Source organism: Meleagris gallopavo, chromosome 7, assembly GCF_000146605.3.
Source record: "Meleagris gallopavo isolate NT-WF06-2002-E0010 breed Aviagen turkey brand Nicholas breeding stock chromosome 7, Turkey_5.1, whole genome shotgun sequence".
NCBI classification, from domain to species: domain Eukaryota; kingdom Metazoa; phylum Chordata; class Aves; order Galliformes; family Phasianidae; genus Meleagris; species Meleagris gallopavo.
In genome coordinates this window covers 23,407,109-23,432,448 of record NC_015017.2, presented here as the reverse complement: position 1 = coordinate 23,432,448, position 25,340 = coordinate 23,407,109, and the positions used below count along the sequence as shown (strand labels likewise).

At 43.8% G+C, this 25,340-nt stretch overlaps 2 protein-coding genes across 2 annotated transcripts in view; both read right to left on the bottom strand.

The window, feature by feature from the left end:
- Positions 1-1,936: 1,936 nt before the first annotated feature.
- Positions 1,937-25,334, bottom strand: LOC100549728 (N-chimaerin). The gene is made up of 7 exons (XM_010713768.2): positions 25,121-25,334; positions 15,844-15,928; positions 6,462-6,635; positions 5,679-5,756; positions 4,433-4,570; positions 3,370-3,475; positions 1,937-2,135 (listed from the first exon to the last, which is right to left on the bottom strand). The coding sequence occupies exons 1-7, from the start codon at positions 25,265-25,267 to the stop codon at positions 1,964-1,966; spliced, it is 900 nt and encodes a 299-aa protein (XP_010712070.1). The 5' UTR covers positions 25,268-25,334; the 3' UTR covers positions 1,937-1,963.
- Positions 25,282-25,340, bottom strand: part of WIPF1 (WAS/WASL interacting protein family member 1) — a 7,227-nt gene continuing 7,168 nt past the window's right edge. The window contains exon 6 of the mRNA XM_031554306.1: positions 25,282-25,338. Within this exon, the coding sequence (XP_031410166.1) occupies positions 25,282-25,338 (57 nt within the window). The remainder of the gene's footprint in view (positions 25,339-25,340) is intronic.

Sequence of the window (25,340 nt, the reverse complement as noted above, 5' to 3'; positions counted from 1 at the left end):
ATTTTTTTAAGACAGTAATTCCCTGCCTCAATCACTTCATAAGAATTAACTTTATCTTGCTTCACCTTCTCTGAAAGATTTGCTTTCCCCCAGACACCACCCAGGTCCCCTGACCACCGCTTCCCCTTCGCCATCAGAAGGCCCAGGATGGTCTCCCTCTGCTCACTGCTGCTCCCAGCTGCGCTCTCTGCCTCACTCAGTGCCACTGGGGCAGCTCCAACATGGCCACACAGGCATTAGCTGTAGGCACATTCTGCAGCAGCAGAAACCCCTAGCTCAACTCATCAGCTACAGAGAACGCTGCAGAAGCCTCTGTCAAACCTCTTCACCAGCCCTCCCTATGCTTATGTATCTGTGCGCACACCAGCTTCATCTTCTTCTTTCCAGGAGAGCTGCTTCCTACCCTCCCCTCCCTTTCTGCCTGGGCACAGGAGAGAAGTATGTGATGCAGGGAGGCAGCTGGCTGCTCACAGAAGAGAGCAGCTGGTTGCAATTCTAAGATGTTCCTTCCTCCTCCTCCTAGCTGCCTGAGCAGAGAGCAGGGTGAAGTCCCAAGTAGCCTCACCTGGCTGCTCTCCTTCTGAGCAGGTAGCAGAGAAGGTGCCAAAGCAAAGCACCCTAGCTTTAGCATCTCATTATGCCTTTCTTCCCCATGGGTCTCTGTCTATGTACCCCAAAGACTGATCCCTTCTTCCTACTGCCCTTTTACTGCCAGCCCTTCAAGCTGGGACTTTTGCCATTTTCCTGGAAGCTGCCATTTCACAACACTTCCAACGTGAAGCACGTGTTCTGGGATATATTTGCATTCAACCTTCAGCGGTGTATACATCTATTCAGGGCACCTACAACTGTAGAGTGGCAAAAACCACAATGCTGATTTGTGTACAGGCCATTACAGCAGCGTATGTAATCTGTAAATAGGAGATGACTTGATGGCACTTGGTTTATTTAAGAACTTTAAAGTGTCCTAGCCAATGCAGACAGAAATTTTCAAATAAAATATGAAGAGAAACTCATGGGAACCTTAGCAAAGCGCCAGGCTCCAAAGCGTTTAGAACAGTGGTCTCATCAAAAATAGCAATGCTCTGTCCTGCTGCTTGAATTCAGAGGCTGTTTGGAGGAATAGTTGATAAAAATGAAACGAACGGTATTTCTGAAACACGCTCACAAAGTACAAAGAAATAACTTGATATTAGAGTTCTAAAGGCAAAATTTAATAAATTAATATATGCATGCCAGATAAAAATACAAAATTACAATTGAAATAGCAATAATAATAAAGGAACACTGCTCAGCATTGCAGATTTCACTGCAACCACCATAAACATCATGGAAGATTACTTAAAAAAGTACGCATTTTGTTTCTGTTAAAAACAAATTACTGTATGATGAAAAAAACCTGAAAGAAACCCACGAAGAAATCAGCCAAAACAGTGGCAGAGAACGATATGAAATGTCAATAAACCGCCAGAGGCTCCATTTCACATAAGTCGGCCTTCTTTTTAGTATCAGAAACCAATTACATAGAACATAAAAGCAAATTCACAACAGGTTTACACTGAGAAACATGCTGAATTACAACCACAAACTATCCAGAACAAAGATGCCGCACCAGGTCCGCTGTTTTCTTCATGGAATGATTCTCACCAGAGCAGGGAGAATAGGGAGCAGATCATGCAATAGCTGTAGGCGTCTCGTTTTTTATTTTCACATGATAAACACCCAGGATTACTAGTACTGGAAAGTATGTGTTAACCTTTTTCAACATCAGCTGAATGGCACTACAGAAATGACAAAGAGTTCCTTCATTTTTATCCTGAATACATCGAAAGCTCTAGCAAATATGGAATTCAGCGACAAGAGCCATTAAATTACTTTAAAATATTCCTTCATCCATAGAACACTGTTGCTTCCTTTTTTTTTTTTATTTTTAAACTTTTTAACTACAAAACCCCCAAAATATTCAAAATAAAATGTCTTCATTTTTTATAAGCATCTCCACCACAAGTCTCTGATAACGGATGTCATTCAGTGCAGCCATCGCATCCAGTTCTGGCGCTCTCATAAGAGTTGGTCCAAACACGATACCCAGGTTCTCTGCACTCATGAGATTTTCCTTTTCATGAAGCGTTACTCTGTAAGAAAGGACAGAGTTTGTCACTCACTGTGAGATGCTTCCTCTGCAAATAATGACCACACAGCCTTAAAAAGCATCGGGAAGGAGAAACTGGGAACAGCTTTTTGGATCTGATGCGTCAAGTGCAAGTTTAAAAATGAGTCACCTTTCTACTTTATCATTCATCTATACCACAAATACAACGTGCAATGTCAACTTGCTAACTGGAGCAGTAACTGCAACTTCTAAGCGAGCTAAGGAAAAATCATCTTCATGTGTCACGAGCAGTCAGGTGGGGTCTTTTTTTTTGTTCATGCCTCTGTTCTAAAACTTCCACTTGAAATGTCACTGGAATAAATGAATAAATGGGCAAGTCAGGCAGAAGCCCTGTAGCTGAATTCTGCCTGAGGTCCTCTGCAGTGTCAATGTATTTCTATTCGTGCAAGAACTACAAAATAAAAGAGCTTAAAAATCAAGTTGCTTTTTTTTTTTTTTTTCCTTAAAGAAAGGGAATAATTCTTATACATTGATGAAAGTTTGTGTTATTAGAGAAACTGAAATGGATACCCTAACACACTACATTGATTTTTTCCCTCTACTTTCCGGAAAGAAATAGGGCCTGTGCTGTTGTACTTGATCTCCAATTGTCAGTCATTCTTGAGCAATATTTAAGCTTCCATCTGAGGGTCATGGAGGAACCTCACACCCATGTTCCTAGTTTTGAGAAAGTGGCACCTGCCATGAGGGGATCCACGCTGGCAAACCTCCAGACCAAGTGACCATGTGCTTAATGGGTGTCAGCTCAAGCCCAGTATGTACTCCCTTTTTAGTGTGTCAGAAATGATCACAGCAAAAGACTCCAATCCATAAGCACTAAAGTGTATTAGTTTTTGCCCCAGCAGTAGCTTACTACTTCCAGAGATATTAAAGGCTTTTTTTAGAACTATTTTTTAAACTTCTTAAAAAAAGTTTATTTAAAAATAAATATTCACTGAAACTCAAAAAATAGCACAGATTTGGCAGGCAGGTGACTTTCCTGCTTCAGAGCAGCGGCCTTTTTTTGAATTTCATCCTTCAAATACTTTGTGACTACTTTAAGTGGGGGTAAAAACCAGTGCTAGACTGCGCAGCAGGGAATATTCTTCACCACAGCCAGCCTCCAGGGGCAACTTCAAATTTACAGAATTTGGCATGCCTTGCCCACTTTCCTAGAGCTCCTGACGTGGACTCTGCTTTGTAGACAGTCCGCTTACCTCTTCAAATGTGCCATGAGATACCTCAGTGTTTCACAGTGTGCAGGTGGCAGCAGTTTCAGCGCCTCGTGGAGAATTTCCAGCTGTTCATCTGGATCGGTGGTTTCTGAAACACAGATGTTCACGGTCACCACACGCACAGCCAGAACTCACACACAGCAGGACAGGAATGGCGGCCTGCAGGAGAGCAGGACCTCACGGCTCTCCTGGCCTATTCATTTACAGGACCTATCCAACCTTCATCATGGAAGATTTGCTCATCCGAAGTTCAGAGCACAGTCAAGATGTGATTGTTTTGGACAAAGAAAGCTCCCCCCAAGTTGCGCTCCACTAAAGGATTCCATGCAGCTTACTAAAAAGAATTCCCCTTGCAGACCTTGCTGACTGGACTAGTTTTTTCACAAATAATCCACAGGTGCAGCCCTGGAACAGCAGAAGCTACTGGGAACCTTGCCATCAGCTTCTCTGGCTGTCTCCATTCTGCTTGGAAAGAGCCTTCTCCAGGGCGGTGGCAAGCCCAGCATCCGGCCCTTCCCTTCTTCCCACAGCTCTCTCACACCTCTCCAGGTGGGCCTGCTAAATGCCAGAGATGGCTCATGCAGCTGGGATGCTTGGCAGAGATGCTCCAGCTGGGCTTGTTGCCCTGCTTGCAGACTCATCACCTGTGAGACTAGCCTTGATGGTGGCCTTACGGTGAGCGCTTATCAGCCTGTAGAAACAAATGGCTTCTTATTTTTAAGCATTTTCATAAATCACTTTCTTTCTAGCAAGACAAAAACAAAGACTTCAAATATCCCTGTCAAGTACTAGGAACTCACGCAGCACATGCAAAGCGATGGAATCCATGATGTGTGAGGGAAAAACTGGTAAAAAAAGGGGAAGACAAATGTGCCCACAATCATGTAACACCACACAACTGTGCTGGAATGTGCAGCACACATTTACTCCCGCAATACTTCCTAAATAGGGCATGCAGAGAAAGTGTCACGGGGACAGCCATTAAACCAGCAGGCAAGTCATGCACAGAAAGGAGAAGAAAAGGAGAAAAATGCATTATACATACTTGCGGACTCTATAAACTTTGGGTAGGCATCATATGTGATGAGTGGAATTGGCAAATCCCTGAAGTACAGTTTAAGTGCACCAGTGATAATATTGATATCTTCATACATATTCACAGAAATATCAGCCTTCTCCCCATCTGCATGGAGAAGGCAAAGACATTAAACCTTGGAAATATAAACAGATGTAAAACAACATTCAAAAAAGAAAACAGTATCCTGCTTAAGTAAACATCATTAAACTAGACAAAACTACAGCCTTTGGATTTATAAGCAAAACCTTGTTACTGGGCTGTGAAGTTCACCATTTCACGGAGGCTTTTTTACACAGAAACTTATCATTTCTTCACTTAAAATGATTAAAAAAAAAGCCACCTCGAGCACTATGCTGTAGAAACGTGTGGAAGTTGAGTTATTCCTGTAACACTGCATTGCCAAACAACACGTTTGTCAGCACTGCATGAGAAAGTAGGGAAAGTCTGAGAAAAAAAAAAAAAGCAAATGAAGCCATCTTTATCTCCAGTCTCCCTGTTTCATATGAAAAACATGTGTTCACCATTTAGCTACAGCACACTACCTACTCCTGACCGCAGCGGACATGGATCCAACACTTGGCTTCTGCAGCACATCCACACCCTGCTAAGGCTGCAGAGGAGGCGGATGCTCTGTGAATAGGTCCAGCTCTCCACTGAAGCAAGAGGGAGAGTTTACAGAATGGATTTTGGCCTTCCTTTCTACTGGGATAGAGGGACTGCAGCTGGAAAGCCTTTAATTGTCCTACTGCCTTCTGTCAGAGAGAAGAGTTTGTCCTCACTGAGTTCCTTTAGAGTGTAATAATTCAAACTTTGTTTGCATGATTGTATTTATCTTATTATTTTGGAGCTTTCATCCAGAAAGATGCATTTAAATTGCACAGCCCTCTTAAGGCACTTCATCACGTGCCTCATCCTTCCCCCACCCTGCTGAGTGCGGTTTTACTTGCAAACCAAGACACTTTAGAAAGCTTTACCATTTCTGACATAGGTGGTCACTGAAAGACAGATACTGATGGAAGGAGAAGAGCAGATTCAGTAATACAGATTGAGAGAGTCTGATATGCTTTTCTGACGGAGCAGATCCCCCCCCTGCCCTTCTGTCAGCACAGCCCCCCACTCCCTCTGACTGCTGGCACAGCAGAGCATGAGGCAGGAGAGGGCTGCACAGAAAGGCTGTGTCTATTTAATAAGGCAGCGCAAGGGAAGAACATACCTCTGTCAAATGCCATTTTGACGTCTTCAATAAGATCACTAAATCCTGAAACTCTGTATAGTCCTTCAGAATTAAGACCTGCAGGGAACATTTCAACAAGATTAAAATCAGTATGAGTTTTACAGTTTCCTTCCATCCAGTCCTTTCTTTGCCAGGTTCTTCATTTAAGGGAAGAAAAGCAGACCAGTTAATGGCCTGATCAGGTTTTTCTTTCAGAATGAAATCTTAGCCTGCCCTTTTAACTCTGATCCTTGCATTAGCTACTTCCTTATATCAGCACTAAATTATGTTTATGCAAAAGGTTTCAGAGCTGAAGAAACATATTAAACCAATTACAGCAGATTTAAAAATAACTGAGATTAGCATATGAGATGTTCCGTCATCATTTCAGAGTGAAAATAAATATTCTAATTCTAGAAAAGGATATCTGTGGACTATGGGAACTAGCAAGAGGAAACACGTCCTCACTAACTGGCTTTGATTCTGGTACATTCACTTCATTTTTTAATAAAAATATTACTGGAAAGACACATGCCAATATGTAACAATCAAGTAGTAATTGTCCATTAAGCAGATCTGAGCAAAATCTATAAAATAATAAACGCGTACGAGCCATGAAACAATGCGAAGTATAACATTAATAGTGTAGGGTAAGTGGCAGTCATAAAACGTCTTGTGCAAATCTGTTTTGAGCAATCATACGCTCAGCAGAAACCCAGATGACCCAGATCAATCTAAACGGATTATCAGTAAAGCAACAAGAGCCCATTAACTACGCCTTACCTCGGGATTCAATCTCCCTAATGCACATGTCTACCACCATGGGTCTTTTCGTGAAGTGCGCTTTGACTAGAGTGGTAAGGTCACAGCTGTACACTTTTTTGACGTGCTTCAGGTCTGGCTTGCAGTCATTTGGGACCATCTTGGAACACTGCTTGTGCACATTTAAACCACAATCTGAGGGAAAAATCAAGGGACAATTAGGCTGATATTTGGTGAAGATGGATCCTGAGGCCAGGGCTGCCAAGCATGCGAGGATCCTGACCTGATCCTGCAGCTTCTGCAGAGCCACAGGCTGGGTGTACAACCGTGCTGGCAGTCACCAGAATAGTTTCATTCACTTAAAAAGTGACTTTGGGAGGATATTCCATTTACTTACTTATTCATTTGTTCATTCATTCCTTTATTTTTATTTTTAAGCATAAACAAACTGCTCTACTGCAAAGGGAAGATGAGACTTAGCCTAAGTGAAGCTCAGTTGAAATCAGATTATGGAAAAATGTTTGTTCTGTTCAAAACCACGCAGAACATACTAACCGGGGTTTGGGAAAAAACCACAATCATACAGGAAACCAACACTGATTATATAGCATAGCTCCTTTTCAGCTAAGCACAGGCCACTACCTCTGCCATCTGCTGGGTGCCCAGCCAGCAGCCAGCACCCTCAGTTCACTGCGAGTTCTTCAGTTCCGCAATGGAGACTTGCAGGCATTTGGGAGGGAGGAGCAGCCAGCAAGAAGCGTGGCACGGTGCAGTCAGGGCCACATGCGAGCTGCAGCCAGCATTCAGCGAGCCCCCAGCCCTGCCCACACCTCCGTGCGGCTCTGCTGCCGGGCCCAGCTCCCTGTGCTTCCACAGCAGTGGAATGAAGGGACGTGGAAACATGAAACATCAACAGCTTTCTGCAGAGACTCCCCTTAGATTCTGCCAGCAGTTTATTCACATTACTGTGAAGAACCTCGGAGCACATCAGCCAGTGTGGTGAGGGCGGCTCTGCCGGGCCTTTAAATACCACCAACACTCCATTTCAACAGAGATCTGACAAATCAGGTCTCTCAGGGCTATAAATAGGGAGCCCGAACTCTTTGGAAACGTGTGATCCAAATCCTGCAGTGTAATCCTCAGTGCTTCAGCTCTGAAATGGAAAGGGGATGTTCTGGCTTTCTCTGGCATAGACATTTGTTTGCTGTTTGTAGGAAAGCAGAGAAGTTCCTCACCTTTTGGAGCAGGGTTTAAATGCTGTGCTGTCAGGGTGAGCAATGGCTCCACTTTCAACAGCAAGGAGAAAACAAAATTCTGAGTAGAGCTAGCAAGCCAGAACCATCCACTCTGCTTCCAGAGCAAGGATCAGCAGTGGAGGCAAAACAATATGGAGCCAAAGAATGAGGCGCAATGCCTTAATGCACACATGGAAAGGAAACATCCTGACATCCCACAGGAAATCTTAATTCTTGATTTCTCTGGCTTTGAAGCCCTAAATTTGCAGTATAAATAGTATTTATCACTGCAAATATCATGATTGTACACGAATTCCTAAGGCTGCTGCAAGGAGCACCTGCTCCATCAGAGTGAAAAGGTCGGAATATTGAAGTATTTCTCAGAAATGCTATCAGTGTCTGTCAAAACTGCTCTACAAAACAGTCTACAAGACTGGAATGGTTCTGTCTTACACATGAGGACTCACTAGTCATTTCCTGAGTGCAAATTAGCCACTTCATATAAACAGCAATATAGCTGAGAGTTATGTTTCTGGGAATCCAAGGCTAATTAAGACTAAAATATATAAAAATAGAAAAACATGGTTCCAAGCATCTTATACTTGACATAAAGCAATTATCACATTCACTGAGCTCATCCTAATTATATTTACATACAAGAAAGTTTTATTTCGTTAAAATATCTAATTTACAGAGATGTTTCCTATGTGAAAATCTCACTTCTGAAAATAATTGCGTTATTGCTAATCCCACAGACTCAAACAGGCTTTGGATCTGACCTCATTAATGCCAGAATTACAACAGAAATAGTCAACTTTCCTTCTCTGTCTTTTGTTCTTCCTTTACACTTGATTGGATTTCATGTACTGACCCATTGCTTAAGGGCTTACAAACACTCCCGAGAAACATTTAAACCTAGAAATACTTCAGCTACTGAATGCTTACAAAGCACACGAGCACTTCTTTCAATAACATCATTGGGCTGTGCAGTGCCTTCATAACAGTCAAGGCTCTTTAGCTATTATGTGAATGTAGGAGACTCACTCACTTTAGCGCTTGACAGCAATATCTACTTGTAAGAGACTCCAGTCTATCTGCAACAGAAAAATGCTACTTGTTACAACAGACGAGCTGAAACTCTGGAGCTGTGGTTTTTATCAGGTGGATCCCTCTCCTGAGCTAACAGTCATGTCTCAGTCACTGGTCTCTGACCAAGCTGACAGCCAGAGTCACGCACGGCTGAAGGATGACCGTCTGTCTGTCTCGCTAACTCAGACAAGGTAGAAAGCACATGGCCACAAGGTCAACCCTCCGCTCCACAGAGCTGTGTGCAACGTGCCAAACTTCTGCTCTACTGACATCCAGCTTACTTGTTAGTACTAAAAGACAGCAGTTACACTGCAAATTGCGTATTATTAAATACATCTGCCTTTGCTCTCATTGCAGATGCTTCATCAGGGCTTTGAAACCCGTTACTTAAGAATTAGCTAGAAAGAAACAGGAAAGCCTAGACCTGATTCTGTGCCCTTCTGCATGGTGAAACCTCAGGTGTGCTTGCCTTGTCTGCATGTATCTGCATCATCTGGCCGGGTTTGTTGAGAATCACCAAGATTCTATTGATTTCACTCTTAAGGTCTGTTTACTTCTACTTATATAAAGATAAATCCAGAGTAGCTAAGTTGGCATTAGCAGTTTTACTCCTGATCTACTGCAAAGTAAAAGAACCTTATCTGTTTCTTACAAAGTTCATCAGTGCCTACCCACTGACCAGCAGCAAGAATTGGAGAAGAGAGAAAGAAAAACCCTCCGTAAGCATAATATCTGCCAATAAATCCTATAATGAAAGGGCAAATTTAAAATATGCACTATGACCCCTGGCAGGTCAACAGGGAAACTTCCATGACTTGAGTTAATCAGAATTCCACCTTTGCAGAGATCATTTCTCCTGACCCGAACCGTAAATCGTGCGTGCCATTCCTTTTTATACTGCTAGCAAACTGTGGCTACCTTTCAAATATACAGAACGCAACCAAAAAAATGCTGTCATAAATTCAAGAGCACATAGGAATTATGGAAACTTAGGAAAAAAAAGTCAGCTTTAGAAATCAGTGATAAGCTACCCTGACTTTAATAGTATATTGATCTAGGAGCTCAGGTGGGCTGTGACACTGTTTCTGTGAGAGCTATTAAATCTAAAACCAGCCTGACAATACTTTCCCATGATGTCCAGAAAAAGGTTTTGTAATGTTTAAGAAACAGCTTATACTGATGTTAGTCCGCTGGGCTGAAAGGACAAACAAGGTGATCATATAAACGCATGAGCACAATCAAAAGATATACGTACTGTAATATCGCCCCAGGAGCACACATCACACATATTTGCAGAGGCTAAAATATACTGAGCTGTCACTTTTTGTTATTGGGCTGATTTGATTTTAGTCAGTTTTAGATTTCCTTTGGTTTGATATACTGGGTAACGTGGTTGCTGATCATGCTCCTCTGGAATTATACCATATGCTACAATACATCATTCTAATTAGATTTTTGAATTATCTCGAAGAAAAATACACGCATTTGGTCACTCTGACAAGAAGCTTTACGAGCCCAAAGGTAGACGTATCTTACCTGCAAAAAGCCTGCAAGATTCCCTAGAGGTGGGCGGAAGGGTGGGAGCGGTGACACAGCACGATGCCGTGTGGAGGACCACTCACTGCAGTACCCGATGGCCGTGCCACCAGCTGCAGGAAGCTACCTGAGTGCAGGTGATGGGTTCTACTCATGCACAAATCATTGGTGTCGTTACACTTGCAAAGGTGAAAAGGCTGGAAAGGAATTTGCTCTCATCAATCAGTCATGAGCTAGAAGCTTTTCTTTAATAATTTAGTGCTCTTTTCTGGAGTAAGGAAAGCAATGTTTTCTATTCCCTCAGACCAGTGTGTGTGAACGAGCAAGTAAGAGCCCCAGAGGCACTACGAGCTGCACTTTATGCTGCCAAGCACAGGGCACATAGCACAGGGCTGTGCTACGACGGTCTGCCCTTCTGCCTTCCACGGCAGGACTGTCTCAATCAGCAGACAACTTGCCTGCTGTGCTGCCCTGCCTCACACGTGCCATTTGTCAACCTGCAACGCTCGTCTGGGACAGCCTTTATCCCACCAGAGTCCGAAGCAAAACTGTTGCTGCAAAATTGCTTTCAGACATGCACGTTAGATCCCTGAGACCTGCTAGCAGTCATACCACTATATGGTGCACGATAGGGTACATTATTCTTTAGGAAGCAATTTCTAGAGGACAGCTGGTTACTTGGCAACACATTTTCCCGATACTACAGAAAAAATCTGGGCTTATGAAATAGAATAAGAAAATAAGCCTCTCAAACTAAGCCAATCTCCCCTCGCCCCAATCAAAAGAACACATATGCCTGTGCTCCAAAAACTGATCGCAAAACAGAGGTGAGATGTTCTTTCTAGAGAATACATTTGGTGGAGGAGGTTGGATTTTTATGGAAGTTTTGAAAAATCACAGGCAATTTGGTCAGAAACTTCCCTGGCTGCGGGCCACGACACCTGCCTACCTCCTCAACAGCTTCCCTGCTGGGCTGCTGGCTTGCTCGAGGCTCCTGGGTCTGCATGGGCTTGGAGATAAAGCCGTTTTTAGGACATTCAGTTTCAGCTTCCCCATATGAACAGCTTCCCCATGGGAACGGCTCTGAGGCTAGGCTCCGCTGCCTGATTAGCATTTCAAAACGTTACAGCTCATTCCTCAAAGAAACACCACCAGATCCCGTGCATCTTCTCCAACAGCATCACCTCCTGAATGAGGTGGGCTCAGCCTATATGCCAAAGAGCCCCCTTCCCACAGCCCCTGGCCCTGAACTCTGCCTCTTGCAGCTCTGCTTTGCTCTTGTTCTGGTTTTGGCCTCTGTACAGTCAAGGAACCCAGCAGAATCTGGGTGCACATCTCAACTCTGGATGTGTTTTTAAGGAACAAGTGTGGGCAGAATGGGATTTTATCATGTCCAAGGCATGCCAGCTACCCTGAGGGTGGGCAATATGATGGGCATAACAGGGCAGTTTCCCTGCCTTCCCATTTGCTGACTTATAAGTGCATCAACTGCTTTTCTAGCCACAAAAAGCATTAGCACTGTGCCTGCACAACTGCTGCCTGAGGACTGGCAGCCTTCTTTGGGGTCTCCTTCATCTCCACACACCAGTGAGGCAAAGGAGGGTTGTCCACCAAAAGGGATTTAGCAGCAAGACAAAACAAATGCTCAGCCAGCATCAGCTGTTTGTCCCTGCAGTGATGGTCCAGTTTACTTCAACCAGCTCATCAGAAAAAGGTCACCCACTCCAAGGAAAGCAGAAGACAGGTAGCTGCTCCACAGCCAGCAGGCTAAGACTGCCCAGAGAAAGCCTACCTAATTAACGATCTTTCAGCAGCCTGTTTTTAAAAAACCTGCTGTTTAAATCACTTAAGAACTATAAGCAAAAGGGTATGGAGGAAGGAGCTGATTAGACAGTGCCTTGAACACTTCTGATGGGCTATAGAAGGGACAGTACACATGCAGACCTTGACAAGTCTGCTGGTCTACAAGCCTGCTTGGAAGTACACCAATGCAGCAGTAATGCTTTTCTCTAGGCTCTGATAACACACCAGTCTCCATAAATATTTCTGGGTCTTACATGTTTATACCATTCACAAAATAAACTCCCTAACGCTTATCTGAAAATTTTCTTTGGATATTGTTCCAGATTCTCTTTTGAACACATTCTGGGCAATGGCATGAGCACAGTAAGCACCAGGAGACTTACACAAGAGAAATTCAGAACACATTTTTTAAGTTTCTGAATTTGGAGCTGAAGATACTCTTAAGTCTTCATTAGCTTTTGCTGAGCTTCAATGTTTACACAAGCTGCTGGCATTATAATTTCAAACACTTCTTCAGTTATTTCTACTTAAGGCAAAAGCCCAGAGGAAAGCATGCTGGAGATGGAGCACGTCATCAGAAAACACAGACTCTTTGCATACAGATGAGCCTTCAGCTCAATAGAACTTTAAGGGCCTGTGGCTAGGATGCAAAAATTGGAATCACGACCCTCTGAGACAGTAGGGTAGATGCCTGTGGTAAGGATTCACTCTAAACAAGCAAACTTTTCTTTCAAGAAGCTGAGGAAATAAAGATAACATTTCAGAGAATAAAGTTGAAGGGAAAATAAATTATCCCCCTTTTGCTCAGGATATATTTGCAGCAAAAGTCAGACTAAGTGCAATTTTCTACAGGATCCAAAACCTGGACATGACCCTGACTCTTAATTTTGGAACACAAAATCTATTGTGTTTTGTCACGTGCATTAATCCCAAAAGCTTCATAGTCAAGACAGGAATCCAGTGCCTTACTTCAGCTGATAACCACAGCTCAGGTGGCAGGAATGGTGGCTACAGTTATCTCTGGTCTTTCTGGAAGGGAAAACACATGTCCTCCATCTGCAATAAAGCGTGGTCTTGGATGAGCCATGGAGAGCCAGAGGCTAAGTATAAATACACCAAGCAATGCCTGAAAAGGCACAGAATGCACTCAAGGCTGTATTCGGGCTGAGGAGGACACATTCAGTCATGCTGGCCTGAAACAAAGCCTGAGCCAGGGCAGTCCAGGTTGCTAAGGCATCCTCACTGGTTGCTATGGCACGTGTACAGTTGCGAGTGTTTGGTTCTGGTTTATTATTTTTCAAAGGATAGGCTTGTTTGCCTAACAAAAGCTAATCCATCAGCCATTACAAATAAGCTCCACTTTTTCCTCCGGCTCCTCCTCTTCTGTTCTCAAATGGATGTCATTTATCTCTGTTGTCGGGTCTTGGACTGTCCCACATGCCTACTGCAGCATGTTTTTGTGCAGGAATGGTTGAGTGTAGCCCATGCAGTAATCCCTTTATATTTGTCAAACTTATCACTTCTGTACAGCCAACAGATTCCTCTCGAGATGTGCAACTGTCTGCTATAAAAAGCAAATGCTTAAAAAATATAAAATTACATATGATCAGTGCAGTTTTGCTCATAGGTATTTTCAATAAAATGATCACATACACCACAAAACAGATTTTGTGGATTTCCCTGGAGTGGCATCGAAACCTATCTGAATGCAAGTGGGCTGCCTCCTGTTATAAGCTGTAGTTTTTCTTTGAAGCTACTCTGGAAAGCAATGGCCTTGTATAGCTCCCTATGTATGTGCCTCATTGTTTCCACATTAAAACAGCTCAGTTCAGAAGCAAAACAATTACTTCAGTTTTTTTGTTTGTTTGTTTTTTAAACTGATACTCACACACACTCTGCCAAAGTGGTGGCACTCTGCCCTGGGCTATGGTGGCAGTGGTGGCTCTCCAAGCCATATGAATGGGAATTCAAAGGCATCTCCACACAGGAGACCAGCCTCTGCTTAAAGAGTGTTTGCCCATTAGTGGCTGTAGGGCTGGCTGAGCAGTACCGGAACCACCTCTCCCACATCAGCCACCCCAGCCAGCGAGCACGGTTGTACAATGTGAGATTTTAAACTATGGAAAAGGTCACTGAAGGTGCTGGAAGCTACCAACACCAGCATGAAATCTTACACAAGACAGAAAGCCCTAATTACAGTTTCTGAAACTATGAAGTCATCTAATACACATATGTTCCTCTAGACAGCCAAAGAGGAAAAAAAGGCAGGCAGTACTCATTACCATCCCCATAAGGAGGAAAGAAAACTTCTCCTCAGAAGTTTTTAGAGAAATCTGTGTAAAACCAGAGAATCACCTCCATTGTAGTTAGATTTAAAAAAGCATCACAAACACTTCAGATTTAATTATAACAACAGTATTGTTAATTTCACACTGCCATGGAGCATTGTGAGCCTTCAGCTCGAAATGCTGAGCGTTTTTGACAAACCAAAACTTTGCACTCTACCTTAGGTGTGAAAGGAAGATGGCACATTGACAGGCTCACGTTGAGGGCAAAAAATAAATGCCTTATTCAGAAAATGACTCAAGAACAAAACCACGTTTTTTCTTTCTGTTCTAGCACTGTTCATACATCCTGTGCAACATTAAAAGCAGTGAGAAGTAGTAAGAGTCTTAGCGCAACAGTCGAGGAGGCGGCTGCAAATAAATACTCAGTAGGGGGGGAATACAAGAAAGGAAAAAAACATTTTTGCTTAACCACTTCTTAAATCAACACTGTTTACTGGACAGTGCAGATCCGCTGATAATGGCAGACTACTGTGTTTCAAATAGTTCTGGGGGAAAGATTTTAAAATACCCCAATTCCGTTTTCCATTAATTAATTTTTATTTTATTTTGGAGTTCTTTGATAAAGAGCTCTGTTATTTGCTTGAGACAAGATTTCAGAAAGCTTTAGAAAAGCAGATTTCTTAAATTAGCTTGAAAACTCAGTTTCCAGGGCAACATATGCAGGTCTTTATACATCAACATTTCTTTGCACCACTTATATAAATGTGGCTGCAAGAATGTCATAAGATACTTTTAAATTCAGTAAACTATTCTGATCACTTTGATCCTTTTTTGCCTTTGAAAAAAGCTGAGCGCCCTTTCTTTTCAGAAGAATCACATCCATAAAATTGCTAAAGTGTTTTACTTTGGAGAGGCTTAGCCCCAGAAATGCCTGCAGTGACAGGCACGTGTGTAACAAATTTATATCAGCACCTGAACGCTTATGCAACATTTTTGTTCACCTCCCTTATTCATCATCCTCTTTCTTACTATTGTATTAAGTTTGCAGGACCAGGATGTGACTTAGGGCACTCTGGGAGTCCACTGCACTAGACAGAAAACGAATCCAAACGTCCATTTCACAACTGCAATGTGAAATTCACTGCTTGCCCACCCTGCATACAAAGATTCTCGATGAGGCTCTGACATCTATCAGTAAATGCAATGCATTGTAAAGGAGACAAGGTAGAGAACACAATTACCTATTTTCTCCCCCATTCTGCCATTTCCCCCACAAGCACTTAAGAGGTGCTCTGCTGTTACCAACATGGGGACCTGAAACTCTCAGCAGCATTGGGAGCGTGATTTCGGCAGGAGTCAGATCACTGCATGGCTGTGTGGTGAAACGTGCTGCAAATACAACAGTGACAGCAATTGGGGTGACTCAAGTAAAGGAGAGGGAATGAGCATTACCTGCACACTTGACTCCCTGAGCAATGAGGCCCCACATAAAGTTGGCGCAGTACTCACACCAGTGCGGGCCCCTGAACGTGTGCACCTGGAAGACAGCAGCAGAAAGGAAAATTACAGAGAAAAACTCAACTGTTTCACAGACATCAAAAGCAAAGTGTCTCAACAAGCCAGAACTCTTCTTAGAAGGCACTGCATGCATTCACTAGAAGTTTCTCTTTACCACTGCAGGAGAGGAAGGAAGAAACATTCAAACGACTGAACAGCCAAAGGGCCTGCAGTGCTGTGGGAAGGTGCTGCCCATCCTGCAGCAGCATGACTGGGGTTAGGGTCTGCTCTCACTCTGTGTTGCAGGATGAGCAATGATGATGCTCCTATCCTGTCTGCTGGCACCCCTCAGTCCGTGCAGAATTGCACAGAGTGCACCTCCACAGGGATGCACCTCCACAAGGGATGCACAGGGTGATGAGTGCTGGAGCAGCCCCGAGTGGAAAGCGTCCTGCTTGGCAAAGCACCAGTGCACCACAGATACCCCGGATGCACCCCGAGGGCTTTCCAGTTCAGAACAACCCTGAAAGGAAATTAATTCTCTGCAGACTAATGCCACATATTGGAAATCTAAATGAGTCTACTAAATGAAAACAAGAACCTGCTGACCCAGGAAGAAATTCAAAGCTAGAGAAGAAAAAGCCAATGCTGCTTTCAATCCTGGCTCACGCGTGAGCTGCAAATCCTTCAGACACCACAAACTGCTTTGGGTTTTATTCTGATAAAGTGTCTGCTGTAGGAGACTATGGGACTCTTTGCAGAGATAACCACTGCTTCCCTAGCCAGTGTGCAAGAAACTGGTAATCATAAAGTAATGAAATTTACAGTGAAATACAATAAATATTCTCAAGGCTTAACTCAGTCGATTCTTCAGAGCCACTTGGCAGAGAGCACCCCCTGCACCAGGCGCACCCAGCAGCTGGACCCCAGGTAACACTCACCTCCAGTAAGTGCCCAGCATTCCAGGCAAGGTCCTGCTTTGGCTGCAGACCTCCCTGCACTGACTGCTTGCCAAGCAGTAGCAGTGGGCACGTTGGTGCACTGCTCTGGAGATCTGCTCTCCAATTCTCCAAAGCACACGGTGGCTCCCAGCGCTGCTCGCCCTGAGCACCTCCAGAAGCAGTGCTGGATGCCCCCAGCCCAGCAGGGTAATGCCACCACCACCAACTCTGGAGGTGCAACTGTTCCCTTCTCACAGCTCCAGCTGACTCCCGTAAAGCAAATGATGACAAGATTGTCAGCAGCTGCAATCTCTATTTTCTTGTTCCCACTCCACACAAAGAGATTTTTCACACCTTCTTCTCAGTGAGACACCTGCACTACCCACATCCTCTTGGCTTTCTTCCTCAGCCCCCTGCTTTTCTGCAGGTCTTTGGCAGCCTTCCCTTCTCAGATAAGCACATTCTAATCTCCTCAAGCAAAATGCTGTGCTTTAATGCCTGTGGGACTAACACAACTTCTGCAGGAAACAAAATCTGCCTTGCAGTCACCAGCAAGGGCTGGGCTCAGGCTGCCTGTCCCTGTGACAGTGGCTGCTGTGACCCAGAAGCAACTCAAAACAAAAGGAACAAGGCAGGCTTCCCTGCTCCCCTCTTTCCTACCAGCACAGTGTACCATCCTTCCCTTCATGAGTTTGGATGGAGACAGGTCTTTGCCCTTCAGGATCACTGTCTTGGGATCATGTTCTCATCCCACGCATCCAGGCTCCACCCAAACATGCAATGCCTTGCTGTAACATATCCTTAGGAAACTACCTTCTCAGGTGAACATTTGTCCCAAGCCTGCTTAGCTTTGCCCTGTTCCACTCAAATTAATTTCTTATTCATTATTCTGAATGCAAAATTAAAACAAATTAAAAGCTACAGGTGGATTTTTCTATTTCGTCATGCTTTCTCTTGCCTTGACCTTTCTCAGACATGCCAGGGGAGGTTCCCAGGCAACATTAATTAGGAGCCCTCTGGCCCACAGTGCCCTTCCACCCCTGGTATGTGACCATGCAGGACCAGCCCTGACGCCTCTTTTGGGGTCTAGAAGCACTACTGCCTACTACTTGCACAGAGCTCAGTGGTGCCAGAATGTTCACATCCCACTGCCACAGAGTGGAACTGGAGGTCCAGCCCTGCACAGGCTGAATGCACAGACCGCTGGAAATGAAATCAGAGACAGTAAAACATGCCAGAAAACATCAAGAAGTGGTCTTCTGAGGCCAGACCAGCTCTCCGACTACTTCACACTGCAGAGCAGGGCCAGGCAGCATGCTAGAGGGGAACATTTGCATCCCACTGCTAGCGAGAGGGCCAGCACCTGCACACAATACTGAGTCTATTGCATGACCCTTTAATATAGCACTCTGATTTTTATATTCAATTCCCCATTCTAAAAACCTGCCAAGTGACTTGCTTATTTCAAAACTAAATCATGCCTGACCAGAAAGTTTTCTGACAACACACCCAGCAGAATTCCTGACTTAAATTACAAGGTGTGTCTTTCCCCTTATAAAAAGAGCATTTGCCATATGCAGACGTCTTATAAAATGTGAGAGTACAAAACTGTCAACTTGGGCTTTGTATCTCCTAAATCTTTCATTCTCACTCCTGTCCCAAAAATCCTCTTCTCTCCCTCTTTCCACAAGATTTCAAGAGTGAGTTTAAAAGAAAAACCTAATTCTAGATCATGTTAAACGAAAATACCTACTTCTAAACTGAGATAAAATCCAATTATTAGGTTGCTCTGCAAGTCTAAGGATAACAGGGGAATCTCACATTGGCATTTCCATTTTGAATCTCCCACAACAGCAGCAAGGTATAATAAAAAGGACTATGATCTTATGTAGGAGGAGAGAGCTTTTTTGGGTCTGAAAGGCATTTTGTTACACGCTAGGAAAAATATCTTACCTCTGGTGATTAGTGACTGCGTATGTTACAGAATACCATTCGGGTTTTTTTTTAATTTAATTAAAATTAAATTAATTAAAATATTGCTTATAAAAAGAGGAAAACTTAAGCAAATAAAAAAATGATCTGATGACTGACAACAGCCTATACCGCAAGCTGGGAGCTCCTCAAGCAGATCTCTGATAATTCTCAAGGCTCTACAAAAGTCACTGCTGTAGTTACCTATGTATTGCACAAACCCACTTACTTCTTATGCTTTTTGCTTTTACTGGGCAGTTCTTTGGCTGTTATTTGAAAACCAGGACTGAGCCAGCAGATAATTAGCATTCAAAACTCGGGGACTTGCATTATATAACTTGTCAAGATAGTGAGAGAATATCCGCAAAGTGCTTTGGAAATGTGACGTGCAAGAACATGATGGATCTGCACAGCTTTAGCAAGGCAGAAAGCAAGGCTGGATCTGACAAATTACGTATACATAAAATAAACACTGAGCTCAGAAAACAGTCCCTCTGACAGCACACAACAAAGCCATCTCTGTTACAGGTTGCCATGGTCTTCCTCGACAGCAGCTCCATCAGGACCCATGCTCCATATAGAGCAGCGTAGCCTCTCCCATAGCCCTCCACGCTGAGCTGCTGGCAAGAAGAATGGGATTTGGAAAATCCAGGCAACATCATCTGCATTAGAATGAAATACACTGACTAGAGAAAGGATGGAAAAAGTATTGCAGCTTTGCCTGCTTCCAGAGCTCTCTGCTTTGGACAGCCCTGCTGGTGCTTGGGGAGGAGACCGAGCTGGCTGGGGGCTGAGTGATGGCACACATCAGGTACCTGCACTGCATGGTGCTCCCAAGGTGCAGTTCTGCTGGCTATAGCAGTGTCTTTCAGACAAACGCCTAAAGATCATGGGACGTTGCTGATGAAGTCTGTCAGCTCAGTGGTCCTCGCTGATTTACAGCTCCATCAACTGAATTCTGCCTGCTGGGACTCCACCGAGCTTTTAATTGGATACAGGAGACATTGTAAGTCTCAATTAAAACGATAACTCAGCCTGTATTATTAATGTCTGTCTCCTCAGTCACAGCTGATTTCGTCAGACACTGGGTGTACCCACGCTGGCACCCAGTAGGCACGCCCTCTGTATGCACCCCAGGTACAGACAGAGGATGCCCGGACGTGAAGGGCATAGAAGAGAGATCAGTGAGAAAACAAATTGCTTCAACTATTGGTTTGGCCAATGCTTCAACTCAGTGTTTGCATATATTAACAATAGGCAGGCCCTCTGAAATAAGGGTCTCAAGCATGCCAAATATTACAGAACACGATTTTCCTACCGCGAGGCAAACGCTGCTGCTGAGTAATCTCAGAAACAAGAAGACTGCCATGACAACAGCATGGCAGAGCGCAGCTGTAAGATAATTCACTATCATATGAAGGTATTGCAGAATTGAGCGTAATGAGAGTATTGCAACAAACCACCAAACACTGCCTAACCCAGCTGTGGTGCTACACTCACAGAGCCAGCCTGAGATCGGGCCAACGACTTCATCCAGCAGCTCCAGAGAAGGGGGCTGTGATTCAGAGCGTCAAGTAGCATAAATAGCACGGCAATGGGCAGCGGGCACAGACATGAACACTGAGCAGGCAGCCCTTCCTCCCAGTCCTGGCTCACCCGGAGCCTGAAGCGCTGTCATGTTGTGTTGACTTCCTGGTTTGTGCAGATCATGTCAGCAGAAATGAGAACAACTGGAAAATGGGGTTAGGTTCTGCTCTAAGAGAGACAAGGCAACAAATGGCAGAGAGAGGACCAGGTTGTGTGCTTTTTGCTTTTTGTAAATGCGATGAAACTGATCACCTTTCTTTCAGAATGGAAGAGCAGATTTTTTTTTTAATTTTTTTTTAATCGATATCTAGAGACTATATATCTAGATATCTAGAACATTACCCATTTCATTCCAGGCCTAAGTAACTTAACATCGGTGTCTATATACAAGATTCAGAAACCATAGGTGAAAATTGAATAAAATCTTCACACTTAAAATAGTATGTATACATACATGCCATATACGCTCCACATAATGACATAAATGTAGTACAAAATCTCAACAGATCCCTAAAGAAGTGATTTTGCACGGATGCTAAATTTAATTTAGAGGCAAAAGCATTGATGAGAGCAGAAGCAGTGCTCTCTGCCCCTGGAGGCACTGCCCAGTTCCTACAAAGCGTTTTTGTGCCTTGCCACTCGTGGGCTGCTTTGCTCCTATGGCCGTATGTATGGGAGACCCGCAAGAGCCACAGCTAATGACTTAGAAAGCTACCAGGAAGGTGGGATGGAATTACAGCTGAAATACAGATTTAGAAAAAGAAAAAAAAATGAAACGAAACCTAAAAGAGAGGCAGATCTTGAATTCAGGGATTAGCATTTAGAAAGCAGAGAGGGTTAAATAATAATGCATTACTGGGAATCTGCTTTAGAAAAGCCAAGCCTTAAAAAAAAAAAGTTAAAAAGAAACATTAAATAAATACCATAAGAGGAAAAAACTAAATCTATCCATGCCTAAAAGCTTTTCTGGCTTGAACTGTCGTATAACACAGCATGAGTTTCAGAAGCAGCTACACAGAACTGACACGATCTTCTCCAAAGTTCTGTGGAGGATTTTCTCCAGTTTTGCTCTCCAGATATTGCCACTGCCTTTGAACATGTTTTCCCCGAGTACCAGGAGCCTAGAAGAAACCTCCCATTTCCCGAGGCTTTCTTATCTCTGAGAACGCGCAGAGGCTCTCCCTGGGGACTGTGCTAGCGGCGCCCAGCTCTCCTGAATATTCATTTGAGCACAGTGACTCATTTAAAGATGTTTTGAAAATCTTCTCATTGCCAGAGCTGGACTTCATCAAAAGCAGCGTTCTCTTTTTGGTGGAGACCGACCAATGCACCCCAAACAGGCACCTGCCCCACTTTTTGGAAGATCAGAAATAGAAATGAGTTCACGTCAGAAGTCACACAAAAATGGCTCTGCTCACTGCAGTAAAGGTTTGTTACATTTTCAGGTCTTCTTGCAGCATTTCTTCTGCACTTTCCACCTGCTGGCCCCCAGTGTTTAGGCATGGCTCTCAGGAGCAGCTCATTAGAACAATGTGATTTGGCACGGAAGCGATTTATTATGGCTTTTTATACCAGCAAACACCTAGCACAGATGCAATCACACGGGTAAAAACTGGGCTAGGTTGGCGTATTTGTTTCAAACAAATGACTCTTGTTAGTACAAAAAAGCAACGTTTAAATCCCTCCATATTGGCAAGGTCCCTCCAGCAGACACCGGTCCTCACCAAGCCCACTTCTCACGCATGCATGGGCTTCTCTGCTTCCCTTCCTAAGGGGTCACCTCAGGAGGCTGCTTCAGCATGGAGAGATGAACTGTAACTAGCAAGACTAACCTAACGGCATGGCTTAAGCAACAGTGGAAGAAGCATTGGTTTGAAAGGGAGTTGTGTTCTGAATGTTCACCGATCTATACCAGGCAGTCTTACAAGTGTTATTTATTGTAATTAATTTGACTGTGCTGCCTCAGGCTTTAGTGAGATAGTGACTTAAGGAACAGTGGCAGTATCAATACTGCACAGAAAGATAGTGAAAAACAGTCTTCTGGAGACATACATATATTAATGAAGAGCAAAAAAGAGCTAAGACAACATGCAAGGGAACGTGATGCATGGAAACACAGTGCTCAGCCCGGCTCTGATGGGTACAGATGCCTTCTGGTTTCTGCAGAACATGAAGCATCTGAGGCTGGGGCTGTCAGCAGCTACAAAACTCCTGCAAGTGTCATCACAGCCAGAGGTGAGTGAAGGAATACCCATGGGTGGCCAAGGGAGCACAGCACCCTAACCCCAGACCTGCTCCTGGGTGCCGGCTCCCGTCTCCTCTGCTCTATGAAATCAGCACTAACTGCTGTGCAATAACCACTCTCCATTCCTCCTCCCCCCACTGAGCTGCCATAGCACCTCCAGTGTAAGAGGATCTCTAAGAGTTTGTCATTTCTTTGATTCATCAACATGACTGGTCCAAGCAGCAGCTGGACAAAGGGTCAAGTCTTGTACTGCCTCATGCCTGCACTACTAAGAGAATGTGGGCTGTGGGGATGCAGAGCAGTGTCCTCCTTGCTGCAGGGCCCTAAGGACCAGCTGCTTCTGGTCAGCTGAGACCTTCGCCTTCATTTTGTTTCTTGTTTCAAATATCTACCACCAAGGAGAAGCCCAGAAAGGATTTTTGGGCTGACATTTCCTTCCTTCCTATATGGGTGGCATATTTTCTGCTCGACAGGCAACCTAGGGTACTTACTGAGGCATTATAAATGGTGATGTCTTTAGAAAATTTGGACAGATGTGAAGAATAATAAAACAAAGAAGCACACAAGCCATTCATTTGAAATCTATCACATAATCACCCTGAAGGGTTTGCAGTTATTCCTTACAGAAAGGAGAGGAGCCACACTTAGCAGCACACCCCTCCAGATGAGTGCATTTTGTTCTGCTCTTCTATAGCAAAGTTACCTGTGCAAGCTGACTGCATCTCACTGACCTGAGAAGCCAGCTGCTGTTAAAGGTAAATTCTTCAAACTGCTGTACATGTAAAGGAACAACAGCATGACTATTACGAAGAAAGCAACCTGCACAGGAAGCTTGTGCTGTACCTATGACCTTGGATCAGACATACAGCCTGTTTCAGAACAAGAGCTAGAAAACTCACAGCTACACAACCATTCAGAAACAGCTTCAGGGTAAAACAAACAAACAAACAAACAAACAAAAAAAACACAAAACAACTAAACCCAAATGAATGAAAATCAAATTATCAGGTTATTTTCAAAACAGCTGTGTTTTGGACTGTTAAAGAAAAGCAGCTAAGGAACAGAGATGTCTGCAAAACTAAATACATATTACCATACATAGGCTGTTGTACATGGGAAACCACTGCCTGCTGGCATCTGCAGGAACCACCTTTAGACTCTAAGGAACAAATGAAAGTTGCAAGATGCCTCAGATCTCTAGGACAAATCAGGGTCTTGCTAGGAAAAAAAAAAAAAAAAAAAAAAAAAAGACTCTGCATTTAACTGACAGGCAGCAGGGTTAGTCCATGCCAAGAGCTCGTATTAAATGTTGTTTTTACATAGCGTTTTGTTTTCAAATTTGTGCTTCAGTGAAGAAGTCCAACAAAACATCCTGATTGTCCGCAGCTTCCAATTTTTGTCATCATCTGAATTGAAAAGCCAGAAGGAAGTAGATAAAATCCAACAGCCTAGAGGTAAGTATGCATACGTGCACATATGTGCACATTCACACATGCACACGTGTGATGGGAATGAAAATCAAGAATCTGAGATAATTAAAAGATTCATAATTAATTAAATCATCACCTATGTGACATTAACGGTTTCCCCTTCTCCTAAAGTTGATAAAAACAAAAGTTATATATTGTAAAAATTCATCAAAACAACAATATGGGCTTCATGTCCTGCCTGTAAGTTCATACTGACTGCTGCAGGAATTTGGGATGACATCAATTCACTCAGCCTTACAAACCAGGACTGCACATCATCTGACTGCCAAAGGTTGAGGTCTTTACTGGACACTTATTACAGGCAGACACAAAACATGCATGTGCTGCATTGCCACGTCTTAATAAAGAGCATAAGACATTTGTTGCTTACTTTTTAAAATCAGCACAACAGTGAGAAGCGACATAGAAGGCCAGGCAGATTTGGTTACACAAGGTAGTTGCCCATGTCAGCAGCTCCAGCAGCCCCATGTAAGCCACGCTCCTCTTGTCATGCTCAGTTCATTAACACGAAGGGAAACAGACCATCTGCTCCGTCCAGATGCAGCAGAACATGCTTCTTACCTCCAAAGCTATTTATCAGCGACAAACTGAGATCTCTTTAATCCTCTAATCAGATCTAAACGACTTTTCAGCATCACATCATGGTAAGTAAAACTGAACTACAGCGACTCGAATGGAAAGAAAAGTTGGCAGGTTTCATCACTGCTGGCATCTCCCGGTACCAAACAAGTGTGAATGGAGCAGATAACCTGGATGTGACACATGGCATCAAACACACACAGACGCACACACACAAGCAACCAGCAATGGAACCCTCAATGCTCTGAAGATGCCCAGCTGCTGTGATGTCCAGCTGCCAGTGGGATATAACGGGAGCAGGTAAGTTTCTGGAGTCAAAGCCTGCAGATGTATGACTGCGCTGCAACACCGCAGCAATTCAAAGTGAAACGCAACCCCCCACGGTACCCTTAAAAGGAATAAGCAGTGGAATTTCTTACCTTGAAGTTATGAATCTTCTCGTATTTGGGAACATGTTCGTTTTCTTTCAGCGTTGCTCTTCTGACAAGCGATGTCAGCTGTGAATAAGCAAAGAGTTTCAGAGGTTGCCAGATCGTCACTGACGACTTCTGCGCACCCAGCTTCATCCCCAGGGCTGCTATCAGCAGATCGGGCTGGCGGCCCTCTCGCTTGGAGTTGCGCACCGCCGATCTATTAGCT